The sequence below is a fragment of the Podarcis erhardii genome, assembly GCF_964252035.2.
Source record: "Podarcis erhardii genome assembly, chromosome: 17".
Lineage (NCBI taxonomy): Eukaryota > Metazoa > Chordata > Lepidosauria > Squamata > Lacertidae > Podarcis > Podarcis erhardii.
This window is the reverse complement of record NC_138515.1, coordinates 12170359-12188770: the sequence shown is the minus strand read 5'-3', so window position 1 is coordinate 12188770 and position 18412 is coordinate 12170359. Positions and strand designations below refer to the sequence as shown.

Genomic DNA, 18412 nt, shown 5'->3' with positions numbered 1-18412 from the left:
TGCATGCTTTCAGATTATTGATTTTTTTGGGGGGGTGGTGGTGGAATAAAATTAAAAGAGACAGAATTCCGGCACCCTTGCTGACAGAAATCTCACCATCAACATCCTCTAGGTCAGGGGTCAGCAAACTTTTTCAGCAGGGGGCTGGTCCACTGTCCCTCAGAACTTGTGGGGGCCCAGACTATATTTTGAAGGGGGGGGAGAACAAATTCCTATGCCCCACAAATAACCCAGAGCTGCATTTTAAATAAAAGGACACATTCTACTCATGTAAAAACACGCTGATTCCCGGACAGTCCGTGGGCTGGATTGAGAAGACGATTGGGCCGGATCCGGCCCCCGGGCCTTAGTCTGCCTACTCATGCTCTAGGTTCTTTTGGGATGGTGAACATGCCTTAAGGGTTGATTCATGTAATAAATGACTCTCCTGTTATTCTCTTACCTATGCAATTAGAAGAGACCTACTATCTTCATTCAGAATCATGTGTGCCTGGAATAATTATTACATTTTTGTTTTGTTTTTAAAATTTTTTGTTTTGTTTTTAAAAAGATGGTTTTTAACCTGATTTCTTCCATTCATCATTTGCAGGAATCCCCCCAGCACAATTATGATAGAGGATAAAGGCCCAAGAGTGGTGGACTATTTTGTAGTGGCTGGACTCACAGATACGTCAACGCTTCTGGACCAAGAAGTAAATCGCTCTGAAACAAAGTCGGTTGGCCCCAAAGCTCCCATCACAGATCTTGCTATCATCATCAAGTCAGCGGGAGAAACCGTTCCCGAGGGATACACCTGTGTCGAAGCAACCCCCACAGCACTTCAGGCCAACCTGAACTATGGGAGTCTCAAAAGTCCGGAGCTCTTTCTGTGTTACAAGAGAAGCAGGGACAAGCCGCCTCTTACGGACATTGGGTGAGCAGTGTTGCGGTGAAAACAGAAAATAATAATAATAATAATAATAATAATAATAATAATAATAATAATAATTTATTATTTGTACCCCGCCCATCTGGCTGGGTTTCCCCAGCCACTCTGGGCGGCTTCCACAAAGACAAAAAATACACTAAGATGTCACACATTAAAAACTTCCCTGCCTTAAGATGTCCCTGAACAGGGCTGCCTTAAGATGTCTTCTGAATGTCAGGTAGTTGTTTATCTCTTTAACATCTGATGGGAGGGCGTTCCACAGGGCAGGCGCCACTACCGAGAAGGCCCTCTGCCTGGTTCCATGTAGCTTTGCTTCTCGCAGTGAGGGAACCGCCAGAAGGCCCTCGGCGCTGGACCTCAGTGTCTGGGCAGAATGATGGGGTGGAAACACTCCTTCAGGTATCCTGGGCTGAGGCTGTTTAGGGCTTTAAAGGTCAACACCAACACTTTGAATTGTGCTCGGAAACGTACATTCGGAAAAGGACCTGTTGTTGAGCTGCATCAGTGTGGGAGATAAAATTATGGTTTTGCTTTTTTAAAAAAAATTAAAAAGACCTTCAGGATTGGAACTCTTGACAGACTGTCCTATCCAAAACTGTATGTGTTTGAAAGAATGCAAGCGCAGTCATACCTTGGATCCCGGACACCTTGGTGCTCGGACGTTTTGGCTCCTGAACGCCGCAAACCCGGAAGTGAGTGTTCTGGTTTGCAAACGTTTCTTGGAACCCGAACGTCCGATGGGGCTTCTGCGGCTTCCGATTGGCTTCAGGAGGCCAATCAAAAGCTGCACTTTGGTGATGTTGTGTGTTAGGTCATGATGTGTGCTAGGGCTGGGTGATATACCGTATTTTTCTCTCTATAAGATGCACTTTTCCCCTCCTAAAAAGTAAGGGGAAATGTGTGTGCGTCTTGTGCAGTGAATGCAGGCAGGAGGCTCTGTCAGTGCTCCCTTTAAAGAGCCGCGTGGAGCGTGTGCACAGCTCTTGGGGGCTTTTCTTGAGGAGGGAGAAGGGCTGCCCTTCCCCCACCTCCCAGAAAAGACCCCAAGAGCCACGCTCCCTTTAAAGAGCACGTGGCTCTTGCGGGAGGAAAGCCAGTGGGCTTGCTTTCACTGAAGCCAGAAGCGCAAGAGGGATCGCTGCACACCTATCCCTCTTGCTCTCCTGGCTTCAGGGGTAGCCCCGCAAAGCCTCCTGAGCAAAGATGGAGGAGCGCTCCCTCTTAGCTCAGGATGCTTTGCGTTCCTTTCTTATTTCTTGTTTTCCTCCCCTAAAAACTAGGTGCGTCCAATCATCCGGTGCGTCTAATAGAGCAAAAAATACGGTATCATCCACAATCCTGATATTGTGATATCAGTTTCATCTTTCTTTTGCCTGGCAATATATAGCAAATCATAATGTGATCTTTGCATAGCGCGCGCACACACACACACACACACACACACAAATGTGAGGAAAACCATGAAGCCATCTCTCAGTTCCTGCAGCCCCCATTAACTCTGCCGGCTTAGCTCTCTGGGCAGCGAATCACAAAAACAGGTGCAGGCAAAATTACGATGTTTAGCGAGTGATCTATCACTATGTTTAAAGCCACATATCACCCATCTCTAGTTTCTACAATGCTCTTCGCAAAAACGTCTTCACGGAAAAGCAACAGTCAGTGGGAATTCTTTCAGTATTCCTTGAGAATCATTATTTTTGCTTGAAAGGGATCCTATTGAGAAGGGTATATAATTCTATAATAGTGCACTGGCAAATAATTCCATACTGTGTGTGTGAAACGTTTCTGTGTCTGTTATTCCTCCCTGCTTGCAGTGTTTTATACGAAGGGAAGGAACGCTTGATCCCGGGCTGTGAGGTGATCCAGGCTACTCCCTACGGCCGTTGCGCCAACGTCAACAACAGTTCGGCAACTTCCCAGCGAATCTTCATCACCTTTCGCAGGGCTCCCCCGGTGCGACCCCAAAACTCCTTGGCCGTTACCGACATCTGCGTCATTGTAACCAGCAAAGGAGAAACCCCGCCTCATACATTCTGCAAAGTCGATAAGAATTTGAATTGTGGCATGGTGAGATTAATACATTGTCGTCTGAAACATGGACTTTGTAATGGGGTGAGGGGGCAGAAATGCTTTGGGGGCTTGTTGCTTCTGCTAAAAATTTTTTTTCAATAATAATAATAATAATAATAATAATAATAATAATGTATTTATTGCACTCTTACCTAGTGTACTTACCTCTGAGTACAGTTTTCGTCGCTTCATTTTCCACAGCTCTGTATTTCTCCCTTCTTCCACTTCTGCTGCCAGAATCCATATCTATGAGATAGCCAACTACACTCTCTCGCTCTCTCTTTTAAGAACAGGGTAGGAGGGAAGAGTTGAACTTTGGAAGACTGCTGGTGTTGTAGTGATAAAAAGTAGCTTTTACTTTTGTCATGAATAACAGCCGAGCTATTAAAGTGGAAGTGAAAGAAGTTGATTTTACTGTTGGCGTTCTTTGTTTGTGAGTTATAAGCCAGTTGCAAAAGTCCCCAGTGCCTTAAAAATAAATATATTGCTGTGTTTGTGGTGATATACATGAAAGTAAAATGCCTTTTCAAAATATTTTTTCAGATAACGCTATTGAAGTGTAGGCACAGGGTCAGTAGAATCCAGTTTAGAACATATTGGTGTGGGGTTGAATTTTAGCACTTGTCTGAGTCCCTGAAACTGTACCATACAGGACAGAGCAGAACTAGTCTTCCCTTCCCTTTTTACCACAAATATACAGATCAGGAGTGAAGCAGGAAGAGATAAAACACTATGCTGAGATACTTTACGTATCTATTTTCATAAGCGGAGGCCATTCTAAATAGGGTAAATTGAATGTATTGAATAGCATAGGCGAAATATGCAACATTTAAAGGTGAATATGGAAACCATGAAAGGGGAGGACAGGAAAGTAAGTTGATAAAGTAACTTATGGTTTATGTTAACATTTGCAAAGTTTTTTTCTTTGTGAAGAATTAATAAGATTTTTTTAAAAAAGAGAACCTTTACCACCCTGGTGTGGATCCAGTTAGTTTATTCTTCTTAATTTTTTTTTTTTTTTACCTTGTCAAATTGGTCCAAATTTCTTTTATTTTTGGAAGAACCACTGCTTCAATGGTAGCTCCTGAGGCAGTTTGCTGTGGGTCTTGATCGCGCTGTATGTCTGCTCTTGATTTTGGAGCTCCGACGGCTCCTTCCGGAACCCGAACGTTTTCTTTCAGGCTGTTTGGAGAAGGTGCTTTGCCCGTGCTCCCTTCCAGGCCCCTCACAGCGGCCTGGACAAGCGGTTTCCGCTGCCCGCCCTAGTCCGCAGCTGAACCGGAAGTCCTAAAAAGGGGGGGGAAAAAGTAGAGACGGCCCTCAGTGTAGAAAGAAAGTGCTAGCAGAGTGAAGGCAGCCCTGTTTAGGGACATTTTTAATGACTGATGTTTTAATGTACTTTTAATCTTTTGTTGGAAGCTGTCCCAGCCAGATGGGCGGGGTATAAATATTATTATTATTGTTATTGTTATTGTTATTGGTTAGATTGGTTTCAGTTAGGGCCAGGGCCTTTTCAGCACTGGCCCCGACGTGGCGGTACGCTCTGTCACAAGAGACTAGGGCCCTGCGGGACTTGACATCTTTCTGCAGGGCCTGCAAGACAGAGCTGTTCCGCCTGGCCTTCGGTTTGGACTCGGTCTGACCCCTATGTTTCCCTCCCCTTATGATATTAATTTATCAGCTACTTTTAAAATGAGGCTGCATTTTAAATTAGGTCCCGTTCCCCCGTCCCCCCGTTTCCCCCTGTTATGTTTTTACTCTGAATTTTATTGGTGTTAGCCACCCTGCCACCCTGGGCCTGGCTCTGGCTGGGGAGGGCGGGGTATATATATATATATATATATATATATATATATATATATATATATATATATATATATTTTCACCTGTCCTGGTAGGTTGGTTTTTCCCCCCTATGGTCTTACATCTAAAGACTGACTGCAGCATCAACTGGTAACTTCAGTAGAATCCGGCCACTGATATATGTGCAGGCGTGAACAATTTTTTTGGTATGCAATTGGCTCTGGGAGGGTTTTGAAAGGCAAGGCATTCTCCCGTGATGTTTGGTGCTTTCTCTTTCTCCCACACACTGATTTTGGTGATGATCTAATTTTTGGTGCCTTCGCAGTGGGGTTCCAGTGTATACCTGTGTTACAAGAAGTCCGTTCCAGCTTCGAACTCCATTGCATACAAAGCTGGTAAGTTATTTATTTCCATATACTGCAGATAATATTAGCACTGATTCAATCAATCAATTTCCTTTATTCGACCGATAGTCAGAAATAAAAACAGAAATAAAACACAATACAGAATTATGAACTAAAACATCATAGGGGTACATGAATAAGGTAGGGCCACAGCACTAAACCAGCTTCGAACTCCATTGCATACAAAGCTGGTAAGTTATTTATTTCCATATACTGCAGATAATATTAGATAATAATATTAGATAATATTAGCACTGATTTAAATTTACTTTGGGATGCAGGTGGCGCTGTGGTCTAAACCACAGAGCCAAGGGCTTGCCAATCAGAAGGTCAGCTGTTTGAATCCATGCAACGGGGTGAGCTCACATTGTTTGGTCCCTGCTCCTGCCAACCCAGCAGTTTGAAAGCACGTCAAGTGCAAGTAGATAAATAGGTACCGCTCCGGCGGGAAGGTAAACGGCGTTTCCGTGAGCTGCTCTGGTTTCGCCAGAAGCGCCTTAGTCATGCTGGCCACATGACCCGGAAGCTGTCTGCGGACAAACGCTGGTTCCTTCGGCCTGTAGAGCGAGATGAGCGCGCAACCCCAGAGTCGTCTGCAACTGGACCTAATGGTCAAAGGAACCTTTACCTTAAATTTACTTTAAATTACTTTGCCGCTTACTAAATTTGCCGGCTGGGATTTCTTGATGCCAAAGAGCTTCCACTACTCCACCTTAAACACCATCCACTTCATTGAATAAAGACGTTTGATTATACATTGTTCTTTGTATTCTGCCATCCTTCCTCCACTGAACTCAGAGTACGTGGGTTTCTCATTGCGCCCTGCCCCCTTTTATTCCTTTCATCACCTCGAGTGAAGATTTGAACCCGGGTCTCTCTAGAACACTATTCGACCCACTGGATTTCATTTCAACTGAAGCGAATTTTGCAGAATCTGCAAAATAAATGAATTAGAAATTGTAAAGCCAGAAAGGACTATGGATGGAGAAGCTTGGAAGTGTGTTCACAGTTCCGTGAAGGAGCAGCAGCCAGGAATAACTGGGGAAACTCTGTTTATTGCCCCAAGATGTTGCTCTTACCCCAAGAGTTCCTTACAAAATAACAACATGAGAAGCATGGGGTAAAGTGAACGGGCCTGTCGGCATGGAATCGTTGGACAGTTAGCACTGAGCCAGCAGATGCAACAGGACTTTTTCCTCCCTGCTCATCCGTTCCAGAGGTTCGGCTAGTGCAACCATTCTGACTCCTTAAGGCAAATGGGCAAACACAATAGCTTGTTTTTTAATGTTCCAGCGTGCTATAGCAAAAAGCACTGATCATAGAGGTGTTGGCTTTTTCCTTTGGGGCGAATTTATAACGTAACCGTTTTGAATGGCACAAGCGATACGATACGATAATCTTTATTGTCATTGTCCCATACAGAACAATGAAATTGAAAAAATCTACACCAGACATTCAAAAACCAACACGCTTGCTATCTCAGCTATCCCAGCCTGGTTAACCCCCTAAAAACTCTGATATCCCATAATTAAATACAATATACTCCCATAGAGACTACCTTACACTGTGTTTAAAACCAAAATTGTATTTGGATTGAAACTGTTTCTCAGGCTGCTAGTCCTAGTCTTTATAACCCTGTACCTTCTTCCAGAAGGCAGAGGCTGAAAGAGATTATTTCCAGGGTGCGTACTATCCTGCTCTATCACTGCAGCTTTCTTATGACACCTGGAAATATAGATTTGATCCAAGGTGATCCAATCGTTGCTTGGCACTTTTATGCAGCCTTCCTTATGGCTTAAAGCCAAATTTTCACTTAGAAGCAGAAGTTCATGATACATGGCTGCCTAAATGGTTGTTTAAAAAAAAACCATAATGGTTTTGAATTTTGTTTTGCAACATGCTTTCCAATCACGTTATGTGGATTAGTCATGGGTTTTTGCTCCTGATACCATACAGCCTTATCCAGGTTTTTTCTTACTTTGTGAGTGCAACCCTTAACTCCCTGGTGCTGATCACTGGTGATGGGGTAAAGTGATTTATGGTGTCTTCTCTGCTGGCAGAAAAGAGCGCTGGTGGTACTAGTGGGTTCGACTCTGGAGAGGCTTCAGCTTAGGTGGGCTATAAGCTCCAGCTGTTGGTTCTCCTTCCATCAGTTGGCGTTGCCAGGCTTCAAAACAGGGCACTTCAGGTGAGGAGCAGGAGAATTGCAATCTTTTGGATCCCAAACCCTGTAGATCCCCCAAAGGGTTTGACCCTCCTGCCCCTCAGCCTGCCTGGAGTTGGTGAAGCAAAAAAGAGAAGGACCCCTGTCCCATTTTTGTGCCCCCATCCCTGGCTAAGATGAATGTCCTTCAAATGTGGGAGAATCATAGAATTGTGGAGTTGGACAATGAGGCTCATCTCTTCCAACCCCCTGCAATTCAGGAATCTTTCGCCAGAATGAGGCTCGAACACATGACCATGGCCATTTAACATTGCTCTATACGTATATTCTGTTATCTCCATACAGAGTAAGATAACGCGAAACATGCTTGTATCTCATTGTTTTCCCTTTGGAAAGGCTTGATATTCAGATACCCAGAAGATGACTATGAGTCATTCCCCTTATCAGAATCTGTACCTCTCTTCTGTCTTCCAATGGGGGCCACCATTGAATGCTGGGACCCTCAAACCAAATACCCGCTGCCTGTATTCTCAACATTTGTTCTGACTGCCTCAAGTGCAGAAAAGGTATGTCTTGAGAAACATAGCATTCTGTTTTCATATGTCACAGTTAGAATCTTCTGTTTTCCTTTCTTTTTTGTATATCAAAGCCCAAACCTGCATAGTTCCTTGACCTGTAAAATTGTCGTATTGCATCCCGGTTTAATATACATGGTAGATAATATTTTACTCCAGAAATGGTGATGGTGTTGTTGTTAATAATAATATGCTGCTCACCTGACTGGGTTTCTCCAGCCACTCTAGGCAGCTTCAAACAAATTAAAAGCATTAAGCACAGTAAACCATCAAATATTAAAAAAACCTCCCCTAAACAGGGCTGCCTTCAGATGTCTTCTAAAAGTCAAATACAGTGGTACCTCTGGTTGCGAAGAGGATCTGTTCTGGAGCCTCATTCGAAACATGAGCAGAATGCAACCCGCGTCTGCGTGTGCGCGGGTCGTGATTCACCGCTTCTGCGCATGCGCGTGATGTCATTTTGAGTGTGCGCGAGTGGCGAAACCTGGAAGTAACCCTTTCTGGTACTTCGGGTCGCCGCGGGACACAACCTGAATAGATTTAACCTGAAGCAAATGTAAGAAGAGTTATGACTGTAGTTGTTTATTTCCTTGACATCTGAAGGTGGGGTGTTCCATAGGGCAGGTGCCACTACCGAGAAAACCCTCTGCCTGGTTCCCTGTAACTTCCCTTCTCTCAATGTTAATGGGCCCTAATAATAATAATAATAATAATAATAATAATAATAATAATAATAATTTATTTATACCCCACCCATCTGGCTGGGCTTCCCCAGCCACTCTGGGCGGCTTCCAAAAAAATATTAAAATACTGTAATACATCAAACATTAAAAGCTTCCCTAAACAGGGCTGCCTTCAGATGTCTTCTAAAAGTCTGGTAGTTGTTGTTCTCTTTGACATCTGATGGGAGGGCGTTCCACAGGGCGGGTGCCACTACCAAAAAAGCCCTCTGCCTGTTTCCCTGTAACTTGGGATACCAGCTACTGATTTCACTTTGGGGTCCTATAGCACTGTTGTATCACACTTTGAGCTTTACCTAAATCGTGTATTCTAGCAATCTTGGGAGTGGGCGAATAGAAGAATATCTCTTTCTTTCCATGTTTAGAGATTCAAGATAACTCCCTTCTCCTCCAGTTGCTGGAGGTAATTATTTACGGGGCTCTTCCTCTCCTCCTATAGGTGTACGGTGCTGCTATCCAGTTTTACGAGCCTTATTCGCGAGAGCTGCTGTCGGAAAAGCAGCACATGCAGCTGGGCCTCTTGACAGCTGTCGAGAGAAAAGTGGTTACCTCAAAATCCATAAATTCCAACAAGTGCATCTGCCTTCTGTCACACTGGCCTTTCTTTGAAGCCTTCCGAAAATTCCTCATGTTCATCTATAAGCTTTCCGTGTCTGGACCGCATCCTCTTCCCATTGAAAAGTAAGTAGGAAGTCTTCCAAGTCTGCTCCTTGTTTTCACGGCTTTTGCGAAAATGAGGGACGGTTACACAAAGATGCTCATTCTGGTATTCTTATTGCTAAGCTGTGGTGCATGCTGTGAATTACTGCTGTGGTTTTCCACTGCCAAGCCATTGCACACTGAAAAGGCATCTGGGTTTTCTTTTGTCTCTTGTGCTGCATGTGAGTAGAAGTTTCTGTAGGATAGGGATGGCACAAAATAGGGGCTGGTTATAGGGACGCAGGTGGCGCTGTGGTCTAAACCACTAAGCCTCTTGGACTTGCCGATCGGAAGGTTGGCGGTTTGAATCCCCGCTACGGGGTGAGCTCCCGTTGCTTGGTCCCTGCTCCTGCCAACCTAGCAGTTTGAAAGCATGTCAAGTTGCAAGTAGATAAATAGGTAATGCTCCGGCAGGAAGGTAAACGGCATTTCGTGCACTGCTCTGGTTCACCAGAAGCAGCTTAGTCCTGCTGGCCACATGACCCGGAAGCTGTACGCCGGCTCCCTTGGCCAATAAAGCGAGATAAGCGCCACAACCCCAGAGTCGGCCACGACTGGACCTAATGGTCAGGGGTCCCTTTACCTTTACCTTTTATACTCTCACATGCTTGAAGATCTCAAAGTGAAAGCAGCAGAGTTGGAGGAGAACTCCTGTTGTGTCCCGCTGTGCATTGGTGTGCTGTTAGGGAAGAAACAAAACCTGCTGCTATGTGGCCTCATGCCATTTCCGTTTCCTGTCAGCTTTGCGTTAAAAGGTCAGAAGAACAGGCCAGAAGCTGGCGTCACCAACTAAGTTATTATTGCCATAATAGGCATGGCAATAGCAGTACTTCATTCTCTGGACTACGAATGCTGTCCTGTTAGTTCTACAAGTGCAACAAACATGTACCGTATTTTTCTGTGTTTAACACTCCCCCATATATAAGACAACCCCTATTTTTGGGAACTCCAATTTAAGAAAATGGGGGGAGATGGCCCACAGCTATTGAGCTTTATTGGGGGGGGGGGATGCCAAAAATCACTAACTCGACTGACATACGCTACAAATCACAAGTGTCACCAAAGCCACCTAGTGTCTGCCTGTTTGCCAACAGCAGCCTGCAATCGCACGCCCAATTGCTGCAGTGATAGCCAATCCACAGCAGCCCTTGCCGCATCCACCAATCACCGCTGACAAGCTCCTGCTCGCGGCTGCAACCAGTAGCCCATCTCCCCACCTCTGCACTATCCGTGTATAAGACAACCCCCAATTTTTAACATTATTTTACAGTAAAAAAACTCTCGTCTTATACACGGAAAAGTACGGTATATGAGTTGCAGGTGGGAGGCTGCAGTGAATTTAGAATTGCCATCTGTTTATCAACTGCCACCACCAGTGGGCTTCATAGGGTCCCAAACGCCACGCCTTGGAGGAGATGTTAACAGACAGTGCAAACAAACCGCACTGGGTGTCACCTTGAGGCTGTGATGGAGGTCTTGCCATGATTCCTCTTGCACTTGGTCAACTTCACAGGACATCTTTTACCCCTTGTGCTCTAGTCATTGCCCAGCCTTGCTTTACCCATTTTATGAGCCCCTGATCTGGAAACAGCACGGAAGAGAAACATTCATGCCATTAGTTTCTTTCCATTACAGTTCATCAGGAGCTCAGTGATGCAGAATCTGAGCACACGGTGGCTCGGAAACTGAGAGAGAAAAGTTAGATGCAAGAATGGCACTGCCCTCTTTCTCCTGGGTGATAACCATGTTTGTTTATATCTGCGTGACAACAGAACCACTGATAGTATTTTTCAACAAATGGGGTTTATTTAAAAGTTACATAAAAGTTTGTGACAATATGAAATCCGTGGCAGCCTTTGAATAGCTTTTGTTATACACCGAACAGGTTTAAGAAAGTACAATATCTTGGCTAAGCAATTATTTAAGATAGACACAAACAGTGTGCTAGATAAATATAAATTTAAAGCTAGATGGAGTTGATGGGAAGTCAATGGAACTAGAAGACAACTGAGTTAAGGTGTAATAGATATTGATGATTCTTTGATGTTTATTTGTTATGGATAATTTTGATTTTGTGTTACCTTTTTTTAAGTTCAAGAAAGTAATTTAAAAGCTAAAAAAAAGAAGATAGTGAACTTCCTTCTATATTTAAAATGAGTAATGTGCAAATGAAGAGAATTTTCTTGCTGTTTGGGGGTAAACAGAAGCCTTTAAATTCATAAGCTCCTTTGCCACTTTAAGCAACAAGAACCAAAAGTGTTCAGTTACTGCTGCTTGAGATAATGGTTTTCATTGAAGTTTTCAAGACAGTTTTTCTTTTGTTATCAAAGTAGAGCTGAAACCTTCAACAAAGTGTTTCTCCTTTTCACATCCAGTTCCTGCCCTCACTGCTAAGTAGCGGGATATTATCTGATGAACTAAGTTTGTAATATTCAGCACCTTTACCTGGGAGTCTCATTGAACTCTGTGATACTTAACTTCTGAGTAAAACTATATTGGATTGTGCTGTCAAAACCGCCAATATTTGGTCCAAACCAAAAGGCTCCTCAAGTGCTTTCAGAATATTCTCTGAAAGACCCATAATTATAAAGCGGCCATCAAGGAAGCCTTGGTTATGGTGCCATTTTGAACCTAGGATACGGAAAAAGAATTTGAGAGCCATTTTGCTCAATCCAAAGGGCCATAATATAATGGATCTCTGAGCCTGCAATTCCATATATTCTTGATGAGGGTAAGCCTCAGTAATCTTAAAGTTAATCATGCTTGTTTTGAAATAAGTTTGATTTGATATGTGTGGAGTGTTTTTCAAATTGTTGCTGTTCAGTCGTTTCCAACTCTTCGTGACCCCATGGACCAGAGCACGCCCGGCCCTCCCATCTTCCACCGCCTCCCGCAGTTTGGTCAGACTCATGCTGGTAGCTTCAAGAACACTGTCCAACCCTCTCATCCTCTGTCGTCCCCTTCTCCTTGTGCCCTCCATCTTTCCCAACATCAGGGTCTTTTCCAGGGAGTCTTCTCAAGAGGTGGCCAAAGTCTTGGAGCCTCAGCTTCAGGATCTGTCCTTCCAGTGAGTGCTCAGGGCTGATTTCCTTCAGAATGGATCGGTTTGATCTTCTTGCAGTCCATGGGACTCTCAAAAGTCTCCTCCAGCACCATAATTCAAAAGCATCAATTCTTTGGCGATCAGCCTTCTTTATGGTCCAGCTCTCACTTCCATACGTCACTACTGGGAAAGCCATAGCTTTAACTATATGGGCCTTTGTTGGTAAGGTGATGTCTCTGTTTTTCAAACAGTTGTACCCAAAATTGAGTTGTAAGACAAAGATGACTTACCGTATTTTTTGCTCTATAAGACACACTTTTCCCCTCCTAAAAAGTAAGGGGAAATGTGTGTGCGTCTTATGGAGCGAATGCAGGCTGCGCAGCTATCGCTGAAGCTAGAAGAGCAAGAGGGATCGGTGTGCTCTCCTGGCTTCAGGGATAGTCTCCCGAAGCCTCTTGAGCACAGCTGGAGCGCTCCTGCCTCTTCACTCAAGAGGCTTTGCATTGCTTTCTTGTTTCTTGTTTTCCTCCTCTAAAAACTATGTGTGTCTTATGGTCGGGTGCGTCTTATAGAGCGAAAAAATACAGTAGGATACTGTATTTTGCTTGGCCCATCTGGTCCATTGCTGCTGACTTGTGCTGGTACCAGTTTTCCAGTGTCCAACCTTCCCCAACCTAGTACCAATCAGTTGTTTTTTGATTGAATTTTTTCATGGAGCTGGTAGAAGTTGTCCGAATTATCTGAATCATCACCTCAGCCTCAGCTGCCTGAGATTATCCTTACCTATTTCCTTTTAAATGGAGCTTCATTCTGGGACCTTTTGTATGCAAAACCTATGTACTGTCACGAAGCTGTGGCCTCTTGTCTCAGACTCAGTGCATTTCCTTTAAGATGAGAATAATTATCAGGCAGATTTGAAACCTACAGAACTGGTCGCCTTTCTGTTTGTGGCAGCATGCCAAACAGTAGCCTGCCACTGGAAAGCAATCTTGCTCTGTAACAATGGATGCAAAGGATTTCGTACACAACCTTAATGGAAAAGATAACTCAGACTAAAATTGCAAAAAAGAAAAGAAATAAAAACCCCTGCACAAAAACAAGCAATCAGGCAAATTTATTAATACTTGTCATTGTTTTATTCATTACATAACCAACCAGTACCACTCAAAGAATCCACTAGCTACACAGGGATAACAAAATTTTAAAAATTTAAAAATTCCTTCCAGTAGCACCTTAGAGACCAACTAAGTTTGTTCTTGGTATGGGCTTTCGTGTGCATGCACACTTCTTCAGATACACTGAAACAGAAGTCACTAGACCTTTATATATAGTGAGAGGGTGGGGAGGGGTATTACTCAGAAGGGTGGTGGGAATGGGTGATTGGCTGATAGATGTGGTAGACCTGTTGACGACTGTTAATGACTGCAATTGGTCTTACAGGAAAAAACAAGGGGTGAGATGGCCAAAAATAGCTTCATCATGTATAATGAGATAAGAATCCAATGTATCTGTTGAGACCAGGTCTCTCCATGGTTTTAAGTTTGGTAATGTGTTGCAATTCAGCAACTTCTCTTTCCAGTCTATTCTGAAATTCTTTTGTAATAAGGCAGCTACTTTGAGATTTTGTATAGAATGTCCTGGGAGATTGAAGTGTTCTCCTGCTGGTTTCTCTGTCTTGTGATTCCTGATATCAGATAGTTCTGATATTGACCTTCTAAGATGACTATTGAATTGAAAAAAGAAATAGGATATAGTACAAAATAATAATGTAATATGGACAAATGAACAATGGTTCTCCATTGGTTACCCGAAACTAGGAGGCAAGATGGGCTAATAGGTTCTTCTTGTCAAAAATATAACATACAAATACTTCAGAATCCAAGGTACGCAAGATACGCTTGCATTTTGGAAAACCATAAATAAAAATTAAAAAAATCATTAAATAAAATGAAAGTTTGTTAAGGTTGCCTGATTATGTATAGAATAAATATTTAGTGCCTTTAATATTACTGTGCGGTGGGGACTCTGGCAGGTACAGCTTTTCTTAAGTCCTGCAGAAAAGTACTCTGAATTGTTTTTAATTAAAATCTCAGAACTTTCTCCTGTGCAGAATCTGGCAACTGCAGGTACTTTGGAATGATTTTATTCATCGCAGTTATAACATTGGTCATAGGAAAAGATAAAAAACTATTTGTCAAAGTGAGGTATGTGCCAGCAGAATAGTTTGCCAAAGTGATTTATTCAGAAAGTTTGTGTGTTTCTGTGTGTGTGTGTGTGTGTGTGTGTGCGTGTGCGTGTGTGCGCGCGCTGATAGAGGTTTCAGTAGGAATACTATGCAGCTCTTCTGAAACAAACAAAAGAGAAGGTGTTAAAAGCCTTGCATTTACAATTTCTTGTACACTAAGGGGCTTGAGATCAAAGGAAGTCATACTCCAATCTTAATTAAATCAGAGCTATTTTCCAGCTATGCTTAAATCAGCTCTTAGGCTTACTCTTGAGCAGTAATATTTTCAGGTGCGAAAATGGCTGTTACAGGAAGCACAAACTATCTGCAATCCATGTTCTAAGGAAGGAGGAAAATTCTTTTCTTACCTTAGTCTCAAGTGTTGTTTCAAGGGATAATTCTGAACATGCAAATGAACAATATATAGGTTTTGATTTTCTGGGTAGAGTTGCAGACCTACCGTATTTTTCGCTCTATAAGACGCACCAGACCACAAGAAGCACCTAATTTTTGGAGGAGGAAAACAAGAAAAAATATATTCTGAATCTCAGAAGCCAGAACAGCAAGAGGGATTGCTGCGCAGTGAAAGCAGCAATCCCTCTTGCTGTTCTGGCTTCTGTGATAGCTGCGCAGCCTGCATTCGCTCCATAAGACGCACACACATTTCCCTTTACCTTTTAGGAGGGAAAAAGTGAGTCTTATAGAGCAAAAAATACAGTATTTATGCAAGTGCTTAACTCTTTAAGTGCTGACGTTTAGCAGCTTAAATAAGCCTCTGAACTGGAAAGGTGAATTTACCTTTAGTGGTTTGAAAGAAGTGCTCCTCTTTGCATCATTTAAAAACTGTGAAATTTCAGTTGTGCTATGAACGTGGCTACTAAATTCATTTGGCATGTTTACATTCGATATTTTTTTTAAATCCTTTTTTAAAATAGTGAGTGTGCTTTAAATTCAGACTTAATGGTTTTGAGATGACAAATATCTATAATTGTCTTTGCAGGCACATATCCCACTTTATGCACAACATACCTTTCCCTTCTCCCCAAAGACCAAGAATTCTTGTGCAGGTAAGTAAGTTAAATACTTTGAGCGCCCCAGGAATGCTGCTTAGTATTGTAGTGCTGGTGGGACTTCCGTGTTGAATTGCTTTGTATTACGTAGAATCATACAGTTGGAAGGGACTGTCCCATATGGGGATTGAACCAGGGCCAAATTTAGGTTTGATGAGGCCCTCAGCACCTGAAGGTAATGGGGCCCTTTCTATGTCCAGCTGTCCTTTGTCAACAACAAATTGTCGCTGTTTTTTGTGTTCAATATATGCTATATGATAATTTATGGACCTCATAGGTATCTAAAGGCATTTGCACATAACAAAATATGTACTTTATCAAAGTAATTGTTGAACTGAAATACAATTAAGAAGAAGTGTATTAATAGTGAAATACAATTAAGAAGTATATCAATAGTGAAATAATTATTAAGCTCTGTATGTAGGTTTTATTTTACAGTCATACCTCGGGTTGAAGTTGCTTCAGGTTGAGCACTTTCGGGTTGCGCTCCATGGCAACCTGGAAGTAACGGAACGTGTTACTTCCGGGTTTCGCCACTCACGCATGCGCAGACGGTCAAAATGACGTCATGCATGGAAGCGGCGAATCGCGGCACGAGCAGACGCGGGTTGCGTTCGCTTCAGGATGCGAACAGGGCTCTGGAACTGATCCCGTTCGTATCCAGAGGTACCACTGTATTTGTTTTTTATCTTATATTTTGGAAATGTACATCCAGGTTTTTTTCCTTTAAATTTTTTGGGGGCCCCAAGGGAGTGGGGCCCTAAGCTACAGCTTGTTTAGCTTATACAGTGGTACCTTGGGTTAAGTACTTAATTCGTTCCGGTGGTCTGTACTTAACCTGAAACTGTTCTTAACCTGAAGCACCACTTTAGCTAACAGGGCCTCCTGCTGCTGCCGTGCTGCGGGAGAACAATTTCTGTTCTCATCCTGAAGCGAAGTTCTTAACCTGAAGCGCTGTTTCTGGGTTAGCGGAGTCTGTAACCTGAAGCGTATGTAACCCAAGGTACCACTGTACGTAAATCTGGCACTGGATTGAACATACGACCTTGGCAATAACAGCACCTCGCTCTAACCAACTGAGCTACCCACGAAAGTTAATCTCAATAAGCAGCCTGAGGTGTAAATGATATAGCAAACAGGGGACAGTATATAATAGACTTAATCCGTTAGCGCAAGGCTTTTCCATTTGTGCAACGTAGCTTTCCCATTTTCTTCTCCCCATTCTTGCTCTGCACCCTCCCCAACCTGCTCTGGAGGGTGGGGGGGAACCCCAAAAACAATTTAGAGAGCACCCAGAGAGAGGAAAAGGAGGAAAATTTCTGTTCCGCAATCTACCGTATTTTTCGCTCTATAGGACACACCGGACCATAGGAGGGGGAGAATAGGGATTTTTTTTTTCTTGTTCTCCCCCTCTAAAACAAGGTGCGTTCAAGGTGCATTCACCCTAGCTTGTGGGGCTGGCGGTGGGGGGAAGTGCTGCTTTCCCCCACCGCCAGCCTCAAAGATCCCTGAAGCCTTTGGAGCGCAGCGCCCCGCTGCCCTACAGAGGCTTTGTGAGCAGCAATCCCCAAGCTAGAACAGCCTTGCTAGTCTCTGCAGGACAGCAGGGTGAAGGCACCTCGCTGCCCTGGAGAGGCTTTGCGTGCAGCCGTCCCCAAGCTAGAAGAGTGAGACAGAGCCCTCCGTCTTGCTGTTCTGGCTTGGGAACAGCCTTGCTAGCCTCTGCAGGACAGCGGGGTGAAGGCACCCCAGTGCCCTCGAGAGGCTTTGCGCGCAGCCATCCCCAAGCTAGAACAGCGAGACGGAGCGCTCTGCAGCGCTCCGTCTCCCTGTTCTGCCTTTGGGCTTAGCGGCGCAGCCTGCATTCGCTCCATAGGACACACACACATTTCCCCTTAATTTTTGGAGGGGAAAAAGTGCGTCCTATAGAGCGAAAAATACGGTAAGCTCCTCCTTCTGCTGCCACAGCAAGTGTGTTGGACGCCTCCCAGGGTCTTCCCGATCCTACAATACCATGTGACGCACATGCCTCACACATGGTTGATTAGAACGCTTACATGAGTTTTCTGTCGGCTCACTAATATTTGTGCATTTGTCGTTTTACAGCTCTCTGCGCATGATACGTTAATACTGTCGCAACCGGTTGCTACGCCCTTGCCACTCAGGTAATGATAGTTGATAACTCTGAAAAACGAACAAATGTTTGAAGATACTGTGTGTGTGTGTGCACGCATATTTATCTATTTATTAACTTGCTATATGTGCATCATGGGACACGGGAGGCGCTATGGGTTAAACCACAGAGCCTAGGACTTGCCGATCAGAAGGTCGGCAGTTCAAATCCCCACGACGGGGTGAGCTCCCATTGCTCAGTCCCTGCTCCTGCCAACCTAGCAGTTCGAAAGCACGTCAGAGTGCAAGTAGATAAATAGGTACCACTCCAGCGGGAAGGTAAATGGCGTTTCTGTGCACTGCTGTGGTTTCCCAGAAGGGGCTTAGTCATGCTGGCCACATGACCCGGAAGCTGTACGCCGGCTCCCTCGGCCAATAAAGCGAGATGAGCGCCTTGATGTGCTTCGCTCTTCCTTCCCTCACAGTAAACAACAGTGGCCCACACTACAGTGGTATCTCGGTTTTGAATGTCTCCGTTGTTGAACATTTCAGTTTTCGAATGCCGTAAACCCAGAAGTAA

At 43.9% G+C, this 18412-nt stretch overlaps 1 protein-coding gene across 2 annotated transcripts in view; it reads left to right on the top strand.

The window, feature by feature from the left end:
- Nucleotides 1–18412, top strand: part of DENND4C (DENN domain containing 4C) — an 87667-nt gene that overhangs the window by 22441 nt on the left and 46814 nt on the right. Inside the window, exons 2-8 of one of the 2 annotated variants that reach the window (XM_081844756.1) lie at nucleotides 590–913; nucleotides 2743–2995; nucleotides 5127–5196; nucleotides 7766–7935; nucleotides 9124–9365; nucleotides 15651–15717; nucleotides 17827–17885. In XM_081844756.1, coding sequence (XP_081700882.1) covers nucleotides 609–913; nucleotides 2743–2995; nucleotides 5127–5196; nucleotides 7766–7935; nucleotides 9124–9365; nucleotides 15651–15717; nucleotides 17827–17885 — 1166 coding nt within the window. In that variant the 5' untranslated portion in view covers nucleotides 590–608. Of the gene's footprint in view, nucleotides 1–589; nucleotides 914–2742; nucleotides 2996–5126; nucleotides 5197–5371; nucleotides 5397–7765; nucleotides 7936–9123; nucleotides 9366–15650; nucleotides 15718–17826; nucleotides 17886–18412 lie in introns of those variants that run through there. The other variant, XM_081844757.1, reaches the window with a different exon arrangement.